General features: G+C 40.4%; 1 protein-coding gene across 4 annotated transcripts; it reads left to right on the top strand.

Annotated features, from left to right (window-relative positions):
* Positions 1-481: 481 nt before the first annotated feature.
* Positions 482-23,121, top strand: Vps13 (vacuolar protein sorting 13C). 4 transcript variants are annotated; one of them, XM_076825045.1, is made up of 35 exons: positions 482-1,038; positions 1,982-2,068; positions 2,155-2,352; positions 2,871-3,103; positions 3,175-3,313; positions 3,626-3,872; positions 3,938-4,172; positions 4,260-4,377; positions 4,457-4,703; positions 4,783-8,527; positions 8,590-8,727; positions 9,412-9,531; positions 9,615-9,794; positions 9,867-10,046; positions 10,111-10,272; positions 10,696-10,859; positions 10,932-11,052; positions 11,303-11,479; positions 12,653-12,877; positions 13,398-13,613; positions 14,834-14,875; positions 15,271-15,336; positions 16,875-17,078; positions 17,425-17,562; positions 17,648-17,794; positions 17,860-18,008; positions 18,082-18,193; positions 18,261-18,499; positions 18,575-18,737; positions 18,792-19,008; positions 19,401-19,576; positions 19,926-20,888; positions 20,955-21,086; positions 21,170-21,337; positions 21,934-23,121. In XM_076825045.1, exons 1-35 carry the CDS (start codon positions 939-941, stop codon positions 21,979-21,981), a joined length of 9,996 nt encoding a protein of 3,331 aa, XP_076681160.1. In that variant the 5' UTR covers positions 482-938; the 3' UTR covers positions 21,982-23,121. The 4 variants fall into 4 exon arrangements, with proteins under 4 accessions (XP_076681160.1, XP_076681161.1, XP_076681162.1 ...); XM_076825046.1 differs by lacking the exon at positions 15,271-15,336; XM_076825048.1 differs by lacking the exon at positions 11,303-11,479 and having other exon boundaries at positions 483-1,038.
* The last annotated feature ends 48 nt before the right edge of the window (positions 23,122-23,169 follow it).

The raw sequence follows: 23,169 nt of genomic DNA, 5'->3' as shown, positions 1-23,169 counted from the left end.
CTATCAATCAACAGTATATCCCTGCGCAGAACGAGTCTACTCTAAAATGGAATGCAGATACACTTTTCTATCGCAAATATTCTAGTTACTAACGTTTGTTCAAAGCATTCAATGCTGCACATCCTTACAATTACAATTCAGTCAACGTTTCCTCAATATCTACTGGAAACGAGAAACTACATTATTTTAAATCGGCGAAAATGATTTATAACGCGACTTAATATACGCTTTAAAAAGACGACTGATTAATAACTAGAAGTAGACGAACCCATTAATCCCGTCGCTAATCTCATCTCTTCACCCACAAACACTTCGCAATAACTCAGGCCTCTAACTACCGCAGATTACAGTCAGGACGCACTGCACTCGCATGTGTGCGCGCGATAGTCGCACAACAAAACAGCTACGACAAGTAACTACATATACATATAATAAGAAGGAGTGGTGAATCAGACCGTCTGATCAGACGCGTCAGGGCCACTGACAGTAGCGCTTAATTCTGTAATGTCATTCGAACCGCAAAGCGAAAGAATATCTACCCGCGGTCAGTCTGATGTAATCGATGTTGCTTAAAAAAATGTTTCACCGATTAGATCGAAAGTGGTGGTGGTGACAGTGAATAAGAGCCTTCGAATCGCCCGACAAAACAATGCTTAATGCCGTCTCGCGGCATTAAAGCTCGCAGCAATTATATATCACGTTACACGTGTCGCTTCCTGTAATTAAACCACGGGAATTCGAGTCACACGAGCCCGCACAGGTCCCCGTGTAAGGTTATGCGGTACTCCCTTTCTTATCGATCCAGCTTGCCTCCGAGAGCGAGCCAGTCGGTTATTTAACCCTAGATTTAGAGCACAAATGTAGCTGGATCTCGTTTATAACATCGGGTTTATAGAGTCGCGTGTATTTCCCTGCCTCGTAGCTGTAAAATCCGAACAATGGTGTTCGAGTCGATTGTAGCAGAACTCCTGAACAAGGTGTTGGGGGAGTACATTCAGAATTTGGACTGCACGCAGCTGAAACTCAGCCTGTGGGGAGGTAAGGAACGCTTCGAGGATTCTAACATACTTCTACGATTTATTCGCTACTTTAACCACGCCTGGGCAAGTGGGAAATGCTCGAACATGCTGCGACCAGCTTTTATCCAATCTTGATGTTTCGTAAACAGACACAGATGTATTATTAGTATTTCGATATGACATCAGCTTCTATTTATACAAAGGATCTTCTCCTAGTACTGCGGCCCAATGAGAAGAAGACGCTTGAAATCTCACAGAGGCAAGAGGGGTTCTTCGCTCGTATTGGCTCCCGCAGCCTGTATCTCATTTGCTTACTTTGTATTCGTCGATGTTGTCGCGCAGGCGAATAGGGATGTACTATTGGGACCTGATATTCAGACCCTAAAGTTTCTGGACTGACTTCTTTCCATCGGGGCACAGTATTCACACACGTGCTCGTGGTCAGGAAACAGGCTCTTGTAACAGAGCAAAAAAAAAGTCAACCCTGAGCTAGTTGAACGCTAAAGCGACGAGAAATGGAGAGTAGAATTCCAGACGCGTTCAAGACGATGTAAATTTTATCTCATTTCTTTCCAACGCAACTATTTCAACCCTTAGTATCATGCTTTTTTATTTTACCCAGAAAAATTTTGCATTCTTGCTCTCGCTTCACCGTAAAAATAATTCCTACTGTAACGGGGTAAACTGATTTCCAGACGAAGCTTTGTTACTTTCGTTATTCTCGTTGCCTTCTAAATAGTAGCCTGCGAGTCTCTCGTACATAAATTTTCATTACTTCTTTGTCCCTCGATCACCGAGATAAATGCGACGAAGCAAGATTTATGCAGCGGTAGTTTTCTGTTTTTCTCATTATGAATCCCAAGGTGGTTTAGCCATTGCGATTCTAGAAGCCTTCGCGAGAGTATATACGTTCGTGTTTCTGCAAACGCGAAGGGAAATGAAGGCTGTTTTTCTGTTTTCAGGAGACGTTGTGTTATCGGATTTATTAATAAAGGACACTGCGTTAGATGTATTGGATCTACCCATCAGATTGGAGCATGGAAGATTAGGTGCGTAATGCGTTCTCTCTAGTGCGAGAATTCTAGCGGCGGATTATGAAGTATGAAACTAATACAGCTGTTGTTTGTCCCCGCAGGGAAGCTTATATTAAAGATACCGTTCAAGGATATGTGGAACGGCCAGATTGATGCGATAGTGGAGGAATTGTTCATACTAGTGGTACCCTCGAGTCAGGTGGTGTACGATGCGGAGAAGGAAGCGAAAGCGCAGCTCGACGCTAAGCGGGCAGAACTGGCAAGGGTTGAGAGAAACAAACAGCTAGCGGATATTAAATGTAACTGTCGTTTCGTACGCAACTTACGGGCAACACAGTACTCGGCTCGGTCCGAATTTTAAGCTACTCGAATATTCGAGTACTCGAACAGCCATAGTTTAAACGCCTTTATTATACACATCTTAAGTAGTTTCAAGCTATTTTTCTTTTTTTTCTTTTTTCAAAATGGCACTTTAAACGCCTTTTTCTCGAAACCACGTTTTTCAAATTGTCCAGCAGCAGCATTTCAACAAATTTTATTTGATTCACTGGAAATTTTTACAGTAGTTTCTATACTACATTCTCAATCGAAGTACGTATCGATATTGTAAAATATTGTTTCTCTTAGAAATGGTAAGCATTTGAACATAAAGTTCACTTTACACATGCTTATAACTTCGGGAATTTTACGAATTTAAAAAGATCCTTTTAAACATTCGAAAAGTGAAATATAAAAAAATCGATTTTCAAACCGGAACCTCCCCTTAACGCGATGACTAGCTTCTTCTACACGATGCTGTTTTACTTATCTTTTATAGCCCAGGAGAAAATAGACGATTCGATGATAGAAAAGCTTATCGCTCGCATGATAAAGAATATTCATGTTGAAATTAAAAGAATACACGTCCGGTACGAAGATCACGTTTCGTTTAAGGATCACCCGTTTTCAGTGGGCTTTACACTGAACAAGTTTAGCCTGCAGAGTTGCACCGACTCTTGGGAGACGGACGGTAATTTGAAAGACATGTACGTTATTCCACAAATTTATAAGGTGAGCGGAACAGTAACTGTGTTATATACAGATGCAAGAACGTGTGGAATAAACCGATGTCTTTCTTTTAGCTTTGCACGCTGGATGGTTTAGCCGTATATCTCAATACAACCGGAGACCAATTCAGTAAAAGCTACCAGTCGAACTATTCGGAGCTTTTCACCAGTGGCATCGCGACAATGGATTACAATCCACCTGGGTATCAATATTGTAAGCGAACAGACAAAACCAGAAAAACGAAATTAAAGAGAACATACAACATTTCTCTTTAATTTCGTGTTTTTGGTTTTGCTGTATGATTTTTATTGACCGAGTTATTCGCGTTCAAAGCAAAAAAGGTACTTTTCGAACTCATGATCGTACAGAATTTTTCACGAGTGTTTTGGAAAGCTAAGAGAGTTTTCTTTCAGAACCTTTAGTTGCAAATTTAAGATTCTTTTTTTAATCGTATTAAATCCATCTTAAAATGATCCTAAAAATTGACGAAAATGTTTTAAGTATAATAATTTCTTTTTTTTCTAGTGCTGGGTCCAATAAATGTCAACGCAAAATTGAAGTTAAATCCAAAGCCAGAAACAGACGGAAGCAATTACACTATCCCGAAGGTGTGGCTGGATCTGGAGATGCAAAAGTTAAGAGTGGGACTGGCGAAAAGACAATACCGCACTCTTGTTCAATTGGGCGAAGGGCTGGATCAAGCTCAAAAGGCTGCTCCGTATAGAAAGTACCGACCGAATTTGACATCGTACACAGGACACTATAAAGAATGGTAATAAGCCCGGAGGAGCCGCCGAGACTAGAACAAAATTTCCAGCGTTTCACTGGCTCTTTCAGGTGGCGGTTTGCGTATACCTGCATCCTGGAAGAAACTGTACGTAGGAATCATAGAAACTGGGACTGGAATCACATGAAGGAACACAGGGACTTGTGTCGCTCTTACGCCACAGCGTACCAGACAAAATTAACAACGAAGAAATTTGCGAAGGAGATCGAAGATCATCTCACGCATTGCGAGAGGATATTGGATATTTTCAATTTGGTTATCATTAGGCAACAAATTGAAATGGAAGTTAGTGTCTCGGTTGATGAGGCGCGATGCAGTTCAGTTTCATAACGCTTTAGTTTCTAAATGATTTTATTGCTTCGTACGTTTTAGGTAGAAAGGCTGGCAGAAAAGGAGAAGAGTCTACGAGCGAAACGCGGCTGGTTTGGATTCTTGTGGTCTGGTTCCCAAGCAGAGGAGACGCAAGATCTGAATTCCGCAGCTGCGATAAGTAACCTTCGCCGATAACATACTTTAACTCCTCCATTTTACATAGAATCCATTTGCTCCGTATAAATTATTCGTTTCAGTGAGGAAATTCGAGCAGGCAATGACGCCGCAGGAGAAGGAAAAGCTGTACAGAGCGATCGATTATCAGGAAAATACTGTGCCTGCCCATTACCCCGAGACATACGAGATGATCGACACGCGATTCCTTCTACGCGAGCTTCAAGTTATATTCCTAGACATGGACAAAGAACACCCGTGCATTTTGGACCTTCAGCTTCACAGCGTCGAAGCCTGCTTTAAGTCAAGACCCGCTGCCAACGCTATTTTGTATGCAGTTTTTTTTTTAAACTTCACGAACCATTAAGACGAGTAAATCTATCCTAACGCAATATTCATCTTGTTGCAGAGTCACAGCATCGATTAATGAAATGGAGCTTTTGGGGACAAAGCAGGGGGAGAATGTCCCTTCGCTTTTCAATTCCCACGAACATACTACGGACACTGTTTTATTATCCGTGTCGTACGAGAAGAATCCTCTCGATAAATTATGCGGCGATCGAATCATAGTGAAATCAAGATCCGTGGATATTATTTACGACGCGCAGACTGTAATAGAATTAGTTAATCTGTTCAAAGTGCAGAACTCGTCGACTTTGAATCAGCTTCAAGCAGCTGCGGCGGAGCATCTGGAGGGCTTGAAGGAAATGTCAGCGCTGGGCTTGGAGCACGCTATTGAAATGCACTCGGCGTTAGACATACAAGTCAACATGCAGGCGTCGCAACTAATCATTCCACACGGTGGATTCTACAGCAGCACAAAGTCACTTCTGGTAATTAATCTCGGGAGCTTGCAGATGCAGTCTTTAGAGAAGCCGAAAGACGACACGACGAATGTCACTGTCAAGCAATTAATCAGCATGGGCAAGAGCGAAGAAGACGTGCTGCTGCATCTGAGAGAGCACAGCTACGATAAGTTCGTTCTGAAAATAGTGGACTTTCAAGTCTTAGTTGCATTGCCCGGAGAGGAGTGGCGGACAATCTTGTCGAGCACAGACAAGGCTATGACATTACTGCATCCAACGACGCTTGAGGTTCAATTCCACAAGTGCTTAGTCACGGATGATCCTTTGCTTCCGAACATTCGGCTCATAGGTCAACTGCCGTCCGTGTTTCTAAATATAACTGACATTCGCTTGTTACAAGCTCTGTCCATAGCGCAGAGCATACCATTCCCGCAGGAAGAACAGCCTGCGGACCTTCAGAAGCTCAGCAAGTCTGTGTCGCAGTTGTCGTTGTTGAAAGAGCTGGCGACAACCGTCTCTGAAAAGAAGAGAGATGAAGCTGCCCCGGTCAGGCAGACCACTGACTTGGAGATGCGATTTGTCATGAGAGAATTCACCGTTCTAATCTCAACCCAGAAAGGCGACACGATAGCACCGTTCATGAAGCTGGAGGTGTTGCAATTGGAAGCAGAGATGCTACAGCGAACCTACGACCAAGAGATAATGCTGAGATTAGGCGGCGTCCAAGTGAAGCAGCATTACAAGGGAAGCGAGATATTTATGGTGAACACTCCGATGACATCCGGCAAAGATGAATACCTGATAACGGTGCAGTATCTGAATGTAAACAAGCGATCGCCAGAATTCACGACGAGGCACGAGTCGGTTATTAAGCTGTTGAAATTAGAGTTCACAACGCTGGACATTCTGCTCCACCAAGAGGCTCTGATCAGCCTGCTTCGATTCGCAACGTACATGCAGACCAAAATGAATTCCATACCGAGCAGTAAAGTCGAAAGGGAGCCGTCTATGCGCCCGGCGCCGAATCGTTTGACTTCCATTCAAGAGGAGACGTCTGCGTTCTTCAAGGAGCAGATTCACAAGCAGAAAGTCCGGTCGACAACGTCTCGCCGAAAGAGAACGGTGATAGAGCACATAGATCTAAAGGTTCAAGCGAAAGTTGGGACTATTTGCATGAAGATAGTCAGCGACTGCCGAGAAATCACTGCGTTTTACATAGACGGCATCACCGCTGGGTTTATAATGAAGAATTCTTATTCCCAAGCGAATGTTAATTTATCATCGATCAGTATTAAAGATCTGAACGCTGTGTCTTCTTACAGAGACATCGTATCGGTGACAGAAGACACGGAGTCGCTGCAGGTTCAAGCTATAATATACAACATCGAGGCGCCGGAGGTTGACAAGAACAACATGTCCATCACAGTCGTAATGGGCTGCTACCGTATCGTCTTCCTGAACATGTTCGTTACCAGCATAATGAGCTTCTTGAATAACTTCCAAGCAGCCCAGCAGGCTATAAAGGACGCATCCGCGGCTGCCGCCGAAGCTGCGAAGACGAATATCAAAGACGTGCAGGAAAGCGCCGCGCGCATTGGGCTCGCGGTGAAGATCAAGGCCCCTGTGATATACGTGCCGATGCACTCGAAGAGCGATCATTGTTTGACGCTCGACATGGGTAATCTCACCATCTGCAATGTCTTTAAGAAGCTGGAAGTGACGAACGAAGCTGGCGATTGCCCCATTGTGGACGAGATGAGGATCGAGTTGCAGAACTTGAAATTGTCGAGGGTGAAGCTGAACATGGAGAAGTTCACCGTGGAAAGCGAAATACTACTGCTGGAGCCGGTCAGCTTCACGCTACTCATCAAGCGCAATCTGTCCACCGCGTGGTTCACCACCATACCAGACATAGACATGTCCGGCAGGCTAAATAAAATCAGCGTGCTGTTAAGCAAAGAGGACTACGCGACTGTGATGAAAGTGTTGGAGGAGAATTTAGGGGAAACGATGGAGGATATAAAAGTCGCGCAGAACGTCAGCCCAACGGAGAAGAAGCTCGAAGTGGAAGTCCAGCAACATCACCAGAGCGATTCGTTTGGTAGGTCCGCTCTAGCAGATTCGGAGGACACGGACTTCCAAGAACAGGGGCACGTGCACACGTCCATCAAGTTCGAGTTCGTTATGGACAGCCTCGTGATCAATTTATTTACGGGGGGCTCGAAGATGCTGCAGTCGCAGAGCTCTCTGCTACATCTACCAGAGAATGGGTTAGCGAAATTCTGTCTGACCCACTTCGCGCTGAAAGGCAGGATATTTGCTGACGGATTAATGGCGACTTCCATTCTCCTCATGAACTGCACTCTGGACGACACGCGCCACAATAGACGGGGCTCCCTCGTTAGAATCATGGAAAGAACAACCGCGGTCCCATCCGTGGATGATATGGAGAATGAATCGAAGCCTGTGCGCAGCATGTTGGACATGACTATCAGGCAAAGCCTCAACGACACCTTCGTCGACGTTAAAGTCTTCTCCTTCAGCATAATCGTGTCTCTCGATTATTTAATGAAAGTGAAGGACTTCTTCGCTATCGAGGCACCGCCGTCGTCTAAGGCAGCGCTTCAGAGCCTGCCGAAGAACGAAGCAGCGACGAAGAAGAAGCAACCTGCTGCGCCGAATAAAAAGATGTTCACCATTAATCTGCACGTTGAGAAGCCAGATATTATTCTACTCGAAGATATGGACGACGTAAACTCCAATTGCATGATACTAAACACCGAGCTGCTGCTGAAAGTGCGGCTGATGGGTGAGCATCAGGTGATAACAGGCTCCATAAAGGATTTGTCGGTGCTGGCTGGTATATACAACCCAGCGAAGAGGAGCGATTGGATCTATCAGGTCCTAAGGCCGTGCAGCGTCAGCGTAGCAGGCTCTACGCCGGATGGAAAGGGTCTCCACATAGATGTTTGCTGCACCGATATTCACGTATCAGTCTCACCGGGTGTCATAGAAATATTGAACAAGGTCATTCACACCGCCACAATGACGGCGGTGGAAGATCAGGAGGTTGTTGTTAGCCAGCCAAATCATGAAGGATTGTGGATCATAACGCCATTCGAAGAAAGCGAGTTTTGGTTTTTGAAGACAGAAATGGCAACGGAGGCCGTAGAAGATTTTGTGTACCCTGACGATGAAGAAGCTACGGTTTATAAGCCCGAATTGGCCATAGTTTCTGCGCCAACGATTCTATTCACGTTGGAAGCAGGCGTCGGTAACAAAACGCTGCCTATGCTCCTGCTTCACATTGGATTCCAAAGTAACGTTAACGACTGGAGTACGAAATCGGTAAGGAGTTTTAGTTTTAATGATATTCCCATCGGCACGTATTAAGAGACGAATGCTTTTAGATGAGTATGGAGTGTACGATGTCGCTGGTAATGGCCTATTATAACAGTTGCTTGGCATTGTGGGAGCCACTGATCGAGCCGATAGAGGGAACTAAAAATGGAAAGCGAATTTCAACGCCTTGGGAATTGAAGACTAAAGTAACGCGCTTTAATTTTGGAGAATAGCTGTTGCAGAGGGTGGCCAAATTATTATACTCAAAACATTTTCGTCAATTTTTGGGATCATTTTAAAATGGATTTAATACGTTTAAAAAAAAATCTTAAAATGACAACTAAGGGTTCTAAAAGGAAGCTTTGCTAGCTTTCCAAAACACTCATGAAAATTTGTCTACGATCATGAGTTCGGAAGTTATAGGTGTTCAAAGTGAAAAGTACCTTTTTTGCTTTGATCGCGAATAGCCCGGTCAATAAAAATCATACAACAAAGCCAAAAAAAAATTTCCTGTAAATCTAACAAAGGGGTCTTATAGAGCAAACATTTCTCTTTAATTTCGTGTTTTTGGTTTTGCTGTATGATTATTCTTGACCGAGTTATTCGCGATCAAAGTAAAAAAGGTACTTTTCACTTTGAACACCTATAACTTGCGAACTCATAATGGTAAACAAATTTTCATGAGTGTTTTGAAAAGCTAAGAAAGTTTCCTTTCAGAACCTTTAGTTGCCAATTTAAGATTTTTTTTTAAATCGTATTAAATCCATTTTAAAGTGACCCCAAAAAATTGACGAAAATGTTTTGAGCATAATAATTCGGCCACCCTTTGTACAATCTTAAATCGTTCCTTGATTTCAGTGACTTTCACAGACCTTTTTATTGTCCATTAGATTCAATTCAATGACGTATCTACTGACTCCAGAGGGACAAGCGCGGTCAGCCCTGTCTCAGATACCGAGCTAGAAGAATTCCAACAGACGCCAAAAATGTCCATCGACGTAGTGTCTTCTGTAAGTTAATTGTTTGAACAATTGCGCGTAGAGTACAAACGAAATAATTCTACACGAGACATCTTTACGATACTTTGTAACAGGAAAATTTGGAAATAACCGTAACCAAAACTTGCCTCGACGTACTGAAACAACTCGGCAATGCATTCTCATCCGCAATGGAAGCTGGTGGAAAAGGAACTGCGAAGAATGCGGCACCCTACGTGCTCAAGAACGAGACTGGTTTAGCGATAGTTTTAGATCTGTCACGCAGTCACTTTAAGGTTTCTCAGTTTCATAACTACAAAAGTGAAATCGTAGGCCATGAAACGTCTCTGAACAGAGTTTTGTTTCAGGTATTCGACGATGGATCAACAATCACAAACAAGATGAGAGAATCGTACATGGAAGTAATCCTTGAATCTAGCGCGTCAGTGGAGCTCGCACCGAAGACTAAAGTGACTCAAATACCTCTGCTCGACCAACTGAAGAGCGAATCGATCAATGAAAGAGAAGACAACAAGTTCATTATTTCGGTAATGTCTTTAAAGTGATTTACATTGAGTTTACGGTGTCTTTACACATAACACTCCTTCGCAGTTCAAAGAAATTGGTGGCACCTTGACTATACCAGTTCTAAGAGCCGATAAGAGGTTCTTTTCGTTAAAGTATCGTAAGGAAGGTTCCGAGGAGTGGGGTATCGTGTCTGACGTAGTAGTCGAAGACGGAAGTACTATCGTAACTCTGAGAAGTATCCTTCAGGTAAATTACGCTACCTAGTTAAGGTAATGCCACTCTAGAGCCCGGAAAAGCAGCTTGATTTTGAGAATTTTTCATGCGAGTATCGTGAATGGAATACAAAATCTGTTTGAAGGCCTTAATTGTACATACCTTGAAGTATGATCACAATTTTTTTAATACCAAATGGCGGCAGCACAGCTGGATCAAAAATTGAAAGAGAAATCTTTCCGGCCGCGAAACTCTGTTTTTCAGAAGAAGCTTCTTTTGTTGAGCTGTGGCGCCGTCATTTTGTATTAAAAAAATTAAAGAAGATTTTGTATTCCATTCACTATACTCGCATAAAAAAATCTGAAAATCAGGCTGCTTTTCCGGGCTCGAGAGTGGCATTACCCCTTAATTTCTCTGAATAAACTACTCGATGAATAATAATCAAACGCATTCTAGGTGCACAATCATTTCAGCGAACCAATATCAGTGTACTACATGACTAAACGTGGAAATGAAGTTGAATGCGTAGGCACCGTTGCCTCGGGCAGTAAACTGAATCTTCCTTTAGACGCTGTGTACACCCCGACAAACATTTACTGGCTATTTTTCAGTGTCGATAGGTAATTTCTGAACTTGCGATTAAAAATCCGCTTCGTCGACTCTTTGCCAACAGATTTTTAATCCGTTTACAGGTACATGGTCTCGATAGAGCCATTCGTTTGGAAAGACCTGCAAAAGACTGTCTCGATGACGAAGCTTTTAAAGTGTGAAAGTCGAACGAAGCAAGAGGTGACAGAGCCGTTTTACATAAAGGTAATAAATTCCATTTACGTTCGCTTAATTCTCCTTAGATTCTCTTTATTTCTGACTTTCTTGCGATCGGACTCTACCTTGTACAGAACGTAACGCAATTGTTACTACGTGCATTTAAATAATCACTGTTCTGCGTGCAAAACCGAACGTTAATACAATGAATCTAGTTATCTTGATTTTTTTTTTCAACATTGAGGTTTCGTTCCAACACATTACATGCTTTCATGAGCAGCAGTTTCTTTACTTTTAGATGTTTTTCGTGATGATTGTGGTCGGTAGTATTTTATATAATAACAACACTGTTGGCTTATTATTGAATGCTATTAACTGGCGATCGATATTCTGTCATTTCGTTGATTACGTCAAGCGTCTTTGCTTGAAAAGTTTACCTTCAGAACACCCAAAATATCTGGGAGCGCCTGTTCAGGTACTACCATTTTCCTACATAGTTTGAGAGAAGTTTTGGCGTTTATATAGTGTAAAGTATCGAAGGAACATGTATTTTCGTTACCGCTGTTAGATAGTTAATATACTTTAAATGTGAATGCGAACAATATCATAGGGAACATGTTAGTATTTCCCTTAACACTAACTGCCGCAAAGATTCCAGTACGCTTGAGCATCTAGCTGTGTTGCGATAACAGATAACATAGAAAGAAAAATAGCTGGAATTGAATCGTTTGTATACTAAACTCGATCTATCAAACAGACTCTGTAACAAAATATAAGAAAGAAATTTTTATTTCGATTTATATACATTTTAATACCAAGTGTTTTTCTTGAGCAGGTAACACGAAGTGATTAATACTTTAAAAGCCACAGAATTCTTAGTCTTACTAATCGTTACATGTGAATAATTAATAATTATGCTTCGCACTGTGGCGGTACTTACAAGTTTCAAACTAAGCGCACTGACAACGGAAGATCTCGAACCCGGAAATTCAAAGAATTCTGAAACTTTGTGAATATGTAAGGGATTTCCTCCGGATTACACCGCAATTTTTGTTTGCTGCCCAAATTCACTCGAAGGGGGCGAAATTAACCCCTGAAAATTCGGCTATTTTCCGACTTTCTGTTATAACTCGCTAACTGTAAGAGATAGAAAACAGTTCCAAGACAAAAGTTACTTCTTTTAATTAGATCTATCATTTGGTAAAATAATATTTTACAGTTCGCGAGTTATATGAAAATAGCCGGATTTTCAGGGGTCAATTACACCCCCTTCGAGTGAATTTGTGCAGCAAAGAAAAATTGCGTTTTAATCAGGAGGAAATCCCCTATATATTCACAAAGTCTCAGAATTTTTTAAATTTCCGGGTTCGGGATCTTCTCTTGTGAGCTCGCTTGGGCGTTGAAAAGTTACATTAGCACTCGTTTTAGTGTGTTCGTTGCACGTACTTTTGTTTCACTTGTGTTGGGTAGAATGGATATGTTGTTACTGTCATGTTGTAATGTCGAAGGTATTGTTTATCGAGTAGATAGTAGTGCGAAGAGTAATAGAGTAACGCAGTAGACTAAAGACTAATACGAGTGTGTTATTAGAATTTATGTATTTATTAAGAATCTATGGATTTTAACGATGGGCTGCGTACGTTTACAGGTTGTCGGTGAAATAGAACAGGTGTACTTTGAAAATACTAGCCGACACACCATGGCAAGTACAATTTACAATGTTCACTTGTATCCGTCTGTGTATTTGAAGAATGTCCTTCCTATTGACATTATCGTATGCTTGCCTGGAGCTGTTCAAGAAAAGCTTTTAGAAGCTGGCACAACTTATCAGATTCCCACAATTGATCCAGGGAAATCCAGTATTATCATAAAGGTAAGCGATACTTACAGGATTAAGGGGAAACCCAGTTTAGGACGCTAGGAGTGAGGTGATTCTTGGGAATTTTTTATCTAAGAAACTGTTAAGCGGATCTTTTCCAAACTTCCAGGGTATTTTAGTTCACATCCAAATAATAAAAATTAATTTTTTCGTTACAAAGTGTTCGGTAGAAATGGAGATACATGCAAATTTGCGATTATAGTTCGAAAGTTCAATAGTATGAAATATCTTGGGTACAGAATCGTAATTTTTCCTTTGAAGCCCAGTAATTTGCAACTTTTAACTTTTTTTCGTTTGTTAGGTACATCTCCATTTCTACCGAACACTTTGTAACGAAAAAAATAATTTTTATCGTTCGAATGTGAATTAGAGTACCCTGAATGTTTGGAAAAGATCCGCTTAATAGTTTCTTAGAAAAAATTTCCAAAGAATCACCTTATTCCTAGCGTCCTAAATAGGGCTCCCCCTTAATAATCACTCGTTAAATAACTGTCTTACGCGTGATATCTTGCAGCTACCGAACTACTTAGAGAAAGACTGGTCGTGCAGAGGAGAAATATTAGCAGCTCCGCCAGAATTCTCAGTCTGGTCGTTTGAGTCTTTCGACAGTGCACAGAAAGTTGTAATGGACTTAGGAATGCACACATCTTACAAGCACAGCTCCATCGTCATGGCATTATACTGTCCATTTTGGATGTTGAATAAAACAGGTTTAATGCTATCTTATCGAGTAAGTATCAACGAAATATGTTCTTCTATAATTTTTCTTTCACAGTGACGTAACCCATCATGGTTTAATCTTTCTCGCTTAATGTACAGTTCGCTTATTATCATACTTCTGCGTAGATTTTTCTTTAACGCAAATGATTCCCAGTAAGTTCTATTATACTTTATTATGTATTCTTTAATTTAATACCATCTTCTATTCCACCCGAGATGCAAGGAAAGCTCCGTTATGATAAACGAGTGTCTCAAAATATATACGCTACTTCTTTCTATTTCATAAGGGGTCATTCTGGTAATCACGCCGCAAAATTCGGCAACATTCAGAATTTTTTTCTCAGTGAATACAATGAAGAACAATGTCAAACTTTTTTTTCAATTATTAAGCTATTTGTAATGTATACGGAACAATTTTTTAAATACGCTTTTAATTGTGTTTTTTCAATGTTATCTGGAGTTCAAAATCTCGCCTTTGAAAAGACGGCGGGAGTGATTTCAGCTCACAGACTCATCTGAAACAAAAAAAACAAAGCTGATTCTTAATCATTATGAGTACCGCTATCAGTCAAAATTTAACAAAATTGCGCGCATTCAAACTTCAAGTAAGAATGGAAAATTTCGAAACTTGAAGTTTGAATGCGCGCAATTTTGTTAAATTTTTACTTACGTGGCTAATTCTGGCACCTGCGATAGCGGTACTCATAATGATTAAGAATCAGCTTGGATTTTTAGTTTCAGATGAGTATGTGAGCTTCAATTACTCCCGCCAGGGAGGTATTTCTTTTCGAAGGCGCGATTTTGAACTCCAGATAACATAGAAAAAACAAAATTAAAAACGTATTTAAAAAATTGTTCCGTATACATTACAAGTAGCTTAATAAATGAAAAAAAATTTTGACATTGTTATTCAATGTATTCACTGACAAAAAAATCCTGAATGTTGCCGAATTTTGCGGCGTGATTACCAGAATGACCCCTTAAGTGAGAATAAAGTTCCGCTACACTGATATAAAGTATTTCAATTCGCTAAGCGAGAATGCCATCGCAACAACGCTAATTAGCCTCTCGTAACCGTATTAGGCATGTAATTAATCTCCTTACGCATTGCTTTAGTTTGATATTTTGCGCAGCGTGTGAGTGCTATGCTGTATTATGCACGATGGAAGTAGTATAATGTTGCAAATTAAACCTATACGACCCTATCTCACTCAACACGTTGTTTTACAGAAATCAAGTAAGGGTGGCAAAGAACACTCGAGTCCAATCAAGGTAGTGATTTCATGTTACAGTATTCATTCACGCTTTCGAACGCAACACTTACTAAAAAGTTCTTAGCATATAGTGGTGGCAATCCTTCTTGTATGTGCAAGGTTTATTTACGAACTTTAGAGATTAAACTTACTTTGGAAACTGTACTGTTCAATTCACGATCCAGCTCTTCGATCGTTTCTTTAAGTTAAGCGTAACTCTTGAATGCAACGTTAGCAGCATGTTAAAGTTTTGTCGAGTGTCAGAGTAGCTTGTCCAAGCGATCTATTAATCCTATCGGAGGAAACCGTTAAGCGTCGAATCATAGTTTTGGTGGTGCTTTCACGTACATATTCGGGAAGATTCATTTCATTATTAATAATGGTCTAAAAAGTACATAGAAAGGTATCTTTCAGAATTTGGTTTGTGTCAGGAAACCCCGTCATCGACGTGCAGAGTACAGGAAGAAGAAAGCATGTTCGGTGATACATTGTTTTAATTTATATTGGTGATGTTGATTTAAGCTCGTGTAATTACCAAACGAGAGAGTTAACTATGTGTGTCTTTTCGTTATCATACTAACCACAGTTCTGTTCGTTACTTCGATCGGCGCATCTTTTCTAACTAACCTTATTAACAAAGGGAGCGGGGATTACTTACTACAAATTAAGACAAATTCTACTGTACATATGTAATAGCTTGTATATCGTACCAGGATTAACGAAGTTCCCTCACAATTTCCACACGCATTCATTTCTTTCTGTTAACTTATTGGCTTACCGCTGTAGCATGTACAGTTTTGCAACGTTATGCATAGTTTTTCATGTGGTGGACGAGTAACTGTTGCTTTAAATCACAGTATACAGCTACTTTTATGCACAGCTTAGTTATCACACGTAACTATCAAAGCATGTTCTTGGCATGATTGTAATAAGAATGGATAGCATTGTTAGGTATAGTGCAAGAATCTAACAACGAAGCTTGTACATAATTGGTGCGACAAATTTAAAAGAAACTTTAAAAGAATTTTACCATCGGAACTCGGAAGCGTGTAAATATTTATGAATTCAAGCTTTGTTTATCGAGGCGCATAGGCAAGTCTAGGAGGAATAGGGTTAATTGGTGTTGGCAAATCAATGCTCCTTGTAATTGTTCATGTAACAACTAGGGTTTATACAAAAACCGACTTTTGAAAAAAAAACCGGTTTTCGAATTTTCACAAAAATATAATTACCCCTTCGTGGTCGCACGGGGTGTATCGCACCCCAAAGCAAATTTCGAGTTAAAATGTCGCGCCTTTACGACTTCCAAAAGAGATTTATCGCAAAAAAATAATTAAAAAATCGCTTTTTTCCCACAACACTGGAGAATCGCTCATTTTCAACTACAATTTTTATCATATAAAAATTTACATTTCTAGAAAAAGACTATTGACATATTTATGGAATTACAAAAATATAAGTAAAAAAATATACTTTATCTATACAAAACCAAATAAATAAATAAGAACTAAAATCTGTAGAAATCCGTACAGTTTTTGAGTTCATTTAATATTTATGGATCTACAAAAATACACTGCATACAAAACCAAATGAAAAAAAGCAATTAAAATCCGTACAAAATATAAATTATAAATCTTTATTTCATTTAGGATTGTTTTTGCGAAAATATGAACTCATGAAGATTAGTTTTACAGTAAACTGTTACTTCGAGGCGATTTCAAGTAAAAATGTTAACGTTTTTAATTAAATAATTAATTCATTTCTACTTATTGATTCTAGTTTATAAAACCGGTTTTCGAATTTTACAAATTTATAAAAAAAAACGGTTTTTGAACTCGGTGTTTAAAAACCGACAAACCCTAGTAAAAACACGAAATATAATATTGTTGCTTATGTGAACAATGTTGTACATATATGGCTACATTAAAGTTCATTGTAGTTTGACTGCGCGAGACAAGCGAATCAGTCAAAGCATTGCCAGCGATCGTGGCAAAATTTGACCGTGCCAATGTTTTCAGAGCGGAGACGACTATTTAAATGTATTGTACCACCCAGAGAACTTCAAGGGGCCGATACTGTTTTCATTTCGCTCGAAAGTATTCTTTGGCAAGAAGAAGGCGATGATTAGAGTGGAGGATGGCGAATGGTCTGATAAATTTCCAATAGACGTTGCTGGCAGCGATGGAGTGGTTGTTTGTAGATACAACGGACAGATATACCAGGTTATTATACGATCCGCAATCTACAGTGTGTGGCCAGATTATTATACTCAAACAAAAAGGTTTGAGATTTTGCAAGTATAAGCGATGGTATGGCTGCATCTCTGCGAAAAATGGTCGCAAAAAATATTTAAAAAACGCATTTCAACGCTTGAAGTTTCTAGTTTTTGAATCAAGGACTCAATTTAAGATTTTTTTTAAATCGTATAATCCATTTTAAAATGATCCCAAAAATTGATGAAAATATTTTGAGTATAATAATTTGGCCACCCTCTGTATGGCCATCGAACCAACATCGCTCTTTAAACGATATAAATGTTAACTACTTAATATCCCTCGTGTATTACAGATCGGAGTTCACAATCAGTTGACGTATAACTCTCTAACGAAGCAGATTACATTTACTCCGTATTACGTACTCATAAATAATTGCAGTTTTCTCGTCGAATGCCAAGAAGGCGACAGACCAGCTGATTCTATGATCAAGGTAGCTGTTGGAGAATTAAGATCCTTGAAGTATTCGACGCCTAGAAGCAACACAGTTGCTATATTAATATTATTTATATTAACAGGTTCCTGCTGGCGAATGCAAGGCACTGTGGCCCCGTTCTGAGCACGAACAGAAGACTTTGAGAGCTAAGATTGCGGGCGAACCTGAGAAAACAGCATCGTTCCTTTATACGGAAAGTCATACGACTCTACTAAAGCTGGAGAATAAGGTTCGAAGAAGATAACTATAAATATACGCGACCACTTCCAAATTAAACTCAATTTTGTTCAACAGTACGGAGGAATCAACGTAGACGTACAGTTAAGCGAAGGTGGAGTCTACATTTCCATGTCCGATTACACTTATGGGAACGCTCCAGCTCTAATTATCAATCACACTTCTCACACTATCAACTTTTGGGAAAAGGGTTCGCTGAACGTCAGGTACATTCACTTATCGACCATCATTCGCAGTCTTTAATTACACGGAAGCAGTAGAACGTACATTATTTTGCAGATCTGTCCAGTCGTTTAATAGAATGTTCTACACATGGGAGTACCCAGCTGGGCCGAAGAAATTAGTGTGGGAAGACAGCAATAAAAAGGAGATTGAGGACACTGTCCGAAAGGTAGAAATTTGGGGGCATTCGAGTCGACAAAATAACGTTTAGTAATATCAGGCATGATTCTGTTTAGGATACGCTAGGAGCATTTTCGCTGCCAGATGTGGAGGAAGACGTGTTCTACGTATCGTTTTTGGATGGTACGCAGCGGATACTTTTGTTTACGCCGAACATGAAGATCGCAGAAGACTGCCAATTAGTGGGAGATTTCGAAACCATCGAGCAGGATATAACGCTAAGCATTCACGGTGTTGGACTCTCGCTTGTTAACAACTTGACGAGATTAGAACTACTGTACATGTGCATAGCTAGGTAGGCTGTCGCTAATGTGAGACTAATTTCAACAAGCGACAACTTTGCTCTGGTAATCTGAAAATACTGTTGCAGCTCTGGAATTATATGGGAAACGTGTAAGACTATGTCCCATCGTTGGCGAGCTCTCAGTACTAGAGAGGTGGTTCTTATAGAAGACGGATACCAAAGATACATGCGAGAAATACAAATAGGAAGAGAAGTGCCGCAGAAGATGATACTCGAACCAAAGTTAGAGGTAACTAAGATATTCATCGATGCGTTGATATTTCTTAATGGAAATTCATTCCAGATTGATTATTTCAACATGGAAATGCTGAGACCACATCGTCGTTACCTACGACGTAACTTCCAGACTGGTTTATGGCTACAGTATCGAACATCAGCGCATCAAGTGCAATTGCACGCAAAGATCAATAGGCTGCAAATTGACAACCAGCTCCCAGATTGCGTTTTCCCAGTCATACTGGCTCCAGTTCCGCCTCCAAAGAGTGTTGCGCTAAGTTCTGGTGAGCTATTCTTGCTACTAGGGCTGCTCGAGTACTCGAATTTAGATTTCATCTAGACACACATGGACAAAGGCATAATCTAGTTTTGACTCTTTGAATTCTTTATTTATTTATACATATTCATTTTTTATTAACGGGCCACAACCTTTGTTAACAGTGACTCGACAGAAATATAACCCATGTGTTTCTTGGAGAAGGTAAAAAATAAAGAACCCGCTTTCGGCCCGCTCGAAAAAATTCGAGTACTCGGTTTTCTTCGAGCTACGCGGTTCTTTCGAGTCGTTCACTTTTTACAAGCACTCGACTCGGCTCGCTTTTTTCCGAGTACCTTGCTACCTCGCATCGTCAATCCTATTTCTGACATTTCATAATGATCTACATGTTGTTAACAGTGATGAAACCATTTGCTGAGCTCAGCCTGGTCAAACGGTTACTGGAACACAGCACTGTCCAGCAATTCCGGTACTTTAAAGTCCTCATCCAAGAATTTCACGTGAAAGTGGACATCGTATTTATTAACGCGCTAATGGGACTGTTCGAAGCGAATGAAATGAACGACGCTGAAGAAGTAAGTAGCATTCGCGTAATTTCTAGAGGTGTACGAGAACCCGAAAATGTCGGGAATCCGAGGTCGGGACGGGTCGGGTCGGGATTCCGAGAATGTCCGGGATTCTCGAGAGAGTGGGCATTCCCAAAAATTCCAAGGACCTGTTTAATGAGTACGACATCACACATTCAACGCATCGTAAGAAAAAGTGTAGTGACATTGTTGATTTTCCGAAGTATAAACATCAGTCAAAATCCCGAAATCTTCGTGAACCCGACCCGAACCAACATTTTCGGGTTCTCGCACACCTCTAATAATTTCTTCTCAGCACACCGAAGTGCTGGAATAATCGTCTCCTTTTACATTCCAGAGTAAACTATTTATATTGGACATGAAACTGGTTGACGAGCCGTTGATGTACCACGTCAGTCTAATTACCACCGCGGAGCAGAAGAACTTCTTCGATCTGCTCCACTTCTCTCCGTTAAAGATACATATAAGTTTCTCAATGTCTGGCAGCAGCAGCGGATCTTCCGCAGTGCCTCAAGTATTAAACGTACTACTGCAAGGGATAGGCGTCACTTTGACCGACATCAACGACATCGTTTTCAAATTAGCGTACTTCGAGAGAGATTACACTTTCATGACCAACAAGCAACTAATTTCCGAAGCTACGATGCACTACGTAGGCCAAGCAATTAAGCAAGTCTACGTTCTCGTTCTGGGGCTCGATGTTATTGGCAATCCGTACGGGCTTGTAATTGGCACCATGAAAGGCATCGAAGACTTGTTTTACGAGCCGTTCCAAGGTGCCATACAGGGGCCCGGGGAATTCGTAGAAGGTTTATTCCTGGGCGTGCGAAGTATGTTAGGTCACACTGTCGGAGGAATGGCTGGAGCGGTTTCTAAAATAACCGGAGCCATGGGCAAGGGTATAGCTGCTCTGACGTTCGATAAGGATTATCAGAGGAAGCGACAGGAGCAGCTTAACAAGCAACCCGCCAACTTGCAAGAGGGTTTGGCCCGCAGTGGGAAAGGTTTAGTAATGGGCGTAGTGCATGGTGTGACTGGCGTCGTGATGAAACCTATATCAGGAGCTAAAGAAGAAGGCGTTGAAGGTTTCTTTAAAGGCTTTGGAAAAGGGGTCGTGGGCCTCGTCACTAGACCAACTGCTGGCGTTATAGACTTTGCTAGCGGCTCGTTTGGAGCGGTGAAGCGTGCCACTGAGTTGAGCGAAGAAGTGAAGAGGGTAAGGCCACCCAGATTCTTCCAACCGGATAATTTAATCAGGTCGTACATAAGAGAGGAAGCTGAGGGACACAAAATCTTGATCGTAAGTGTTCTCTAATTGTGTTTTACCTATGCTCCGATGCAATATCACGAATGAATATTCCCGCAGGAACTGGAGAAAGGAAAATACGCGAACACTGATATTTACTTTTACCACTTATACGTTAATAAAGATGTGTTACTGCTCACTGACAAAAGACTCGCATACCTGGAACACTGCGACTTATTCGGTGGATGGAGGGTCAGTATGCTTTCAAGACAAACTGATTTTGTGCGCTGAGACGAAGCGGTAAAGAATTTGTAAGCGTTGTATTTATTTTGTAGACGGATTGGACTTACACGTGGCAAGAGATCAGCGAGTTGCCAAAAGTGGTCGACCGAGGAGTGCAAATTTCTATTAAGGATAGTAGTCGAAGGAAGACGTTGGGAAACTTATTTGGGAGCGCAGAACAATCAAAAATAATTCTAATACCTGATTACAATACGAGACGGGTTGGTTACTCGAACGATAGCAATTGAAGGGTCGGATGCGATAAGGGGACTAGTATTTTAAGGAAAAACTTTGTCGCTGCAAGTTATATGTACCTCAAAATTGCCTCGATACTTTTTAACGGCGAACATTGAAAAACATGGATTCTGTCCAGTACTACTTTTTAATTCAATATTATTACATTTTTTAACACAAGGGTCTTGTGCATACATTTCATGGCTTCGGTAGAGTTTTCTGAAGTTAAGTTTCAAGTCTCATAACGATCTGTTAATATTTGCTCAAGTTATCGCAATTTATGTTTAAAGAAATATCGACTTTGGACGATGAAAAATTATTGTTTATAATTTTTAGCTCGAATAGTAATGATTGGATAGACAAACTGTAAATAGAAAAACTGTGTCTCGTGACGAGCTTTACAACACTATATTTTTTAAAATACAGTTTAACAACATTTAATTATCCAATCTTTTTTAACGTTCGGGTAATAATTTTTTCCATTTTCGAGCGTTAGTCCCCTCATCGCATCCGACCCTTCAATTATCCAAAGAGAGATTACTTCGATGCGAGTTAATATCTCTCTTATATTCGGGCTCCACAGATCCTATGCAACAAGATGGAAGAGCAGGTGACGCAAAGCGGATTGTAATACCAGCGGAGACAAGGATGAAAGTAGACGATAGTGCCTGGCAACGTAAACTTATATTAAGCTTTTGCAAGCGAAGCTTCACAGATTCTATGTTATAAAGAAGAGTTTTCTACAAACACTGTTTACAAGACTGATGTTTAATCAGAGTCGGCTTAAGGTAGAGAAGAATCCAGTATATAGTTTTATATTTGTTACCATCCGATGTTCGTTTGAGACTTTTCATATTTTTTACGGTCCATTACCACTTTTACCGCGAATATGCTGGTCATGAACTCCACGTTAAAGATCGCTTCTTACGGTTTGTATTACTGTATATAGTAGCAACTATAGCATTGTTTCATGTTGTATAAAATGGTTATTGATTCGATCCGCTTTATCGCTGTTGAGCATGTTTAACACATAATACTTTATGCGCTACATAAATGAGAGGAAGAATATTAAAATGATAGAGGACGTCGTTATTTTCACGCGCGAAGTTGAGTGTAAAGACCAAACGAGAACCACAACTGTACCGTAGTAGCACGACGATTTAGAAAAAGTGCGAGGATCTTTAGTTTCTTATTTAGAAAATAAGTTCAGTGTATTCGTATGAGTTTCAAAGCGCACGCTATAAGTTCGATAAAACCTTTATGGGTACTTAATTGACTGTGCGTGGTTGTGCATGTACATACGGGACATTTTTAAACGGGCATCATTTTACATCACAGTCTTTCTTAAATATATATCACGGAAAATTGATATCTACGCAGGAATTTCAAATACATCGTTGTACCATTTTTTGTACAGTTTGTTACTTGCCTCGTATACCGCATAAAGTTTGTATCTCGATCCACTCCGGTGTCAATCATTTTTTTTAGAAAGTCTCCACGACTGCACTTCGGTAGCACATAATTTTCCTTTAAAACAATGTAAAACCCCCGATTGAATATATATGTATATATATACATATTTAAAGCAGAAGAGAACGAAAGGACCTAAAGATATTTCCCCGCATCTTCCACGTCTTACAAAGTGGATATATTATTGAATAGTTATCTCTACAATATGTTATTATTAAAGAGATATATATGCCTATTGTTAAATACCATTCGTACAAATGAGCTGTATTACGTTGAGAGAATTAAACCGACTTTTGCTTCCCGCGACTTCTTTTACTGTCACCTCTCTTTATAGTAAATTATCTTCTTA

Source organism: Andrena cerasifolii, chromosome 13, assembly GCF_050908995.1.
Source record: "Andrena cerasifolii isolate SP2316 chromosome 13, iyAndCera1_principal, whole genome shotgun sequence".
Taxonomy (NCBI): Eukaryota; Metazoa; Arthropoda; class Insecta; order Hymenoptera; family Andrenidae; genus Andrena; species Andrena cerasifolii.
Note: the sequence above shows the minus strand (reverse complement) of the source record. Positions and strands in the feature narration are given on the sequence as shown.

Excerpts from the sequence above, each read along its gene's own strand:
- Vps13 (XM_076825045.1), top strand. The coding sequence starts at position 939 with ATGGTGTTCGAGTCGATTGTAGCAGAACTCCTGAACAAGGTGTTGGGG. Across the intron at positions 4,378-4,456 it reads GAATTCCGCAGCTGCGATAA|TGAGGAAATTCGAGCAGGCA; the intron begins GTAACCTTCGCC and ends TATTCGTTTCAG. Across the intron at positions 21,338-21,933 it reads CTGATTACAATACGAGACGG|ATCCTATGCAACAAGATGGA; the intron begins GTTGGTTACTCG and ends CGGGCTCCACAG.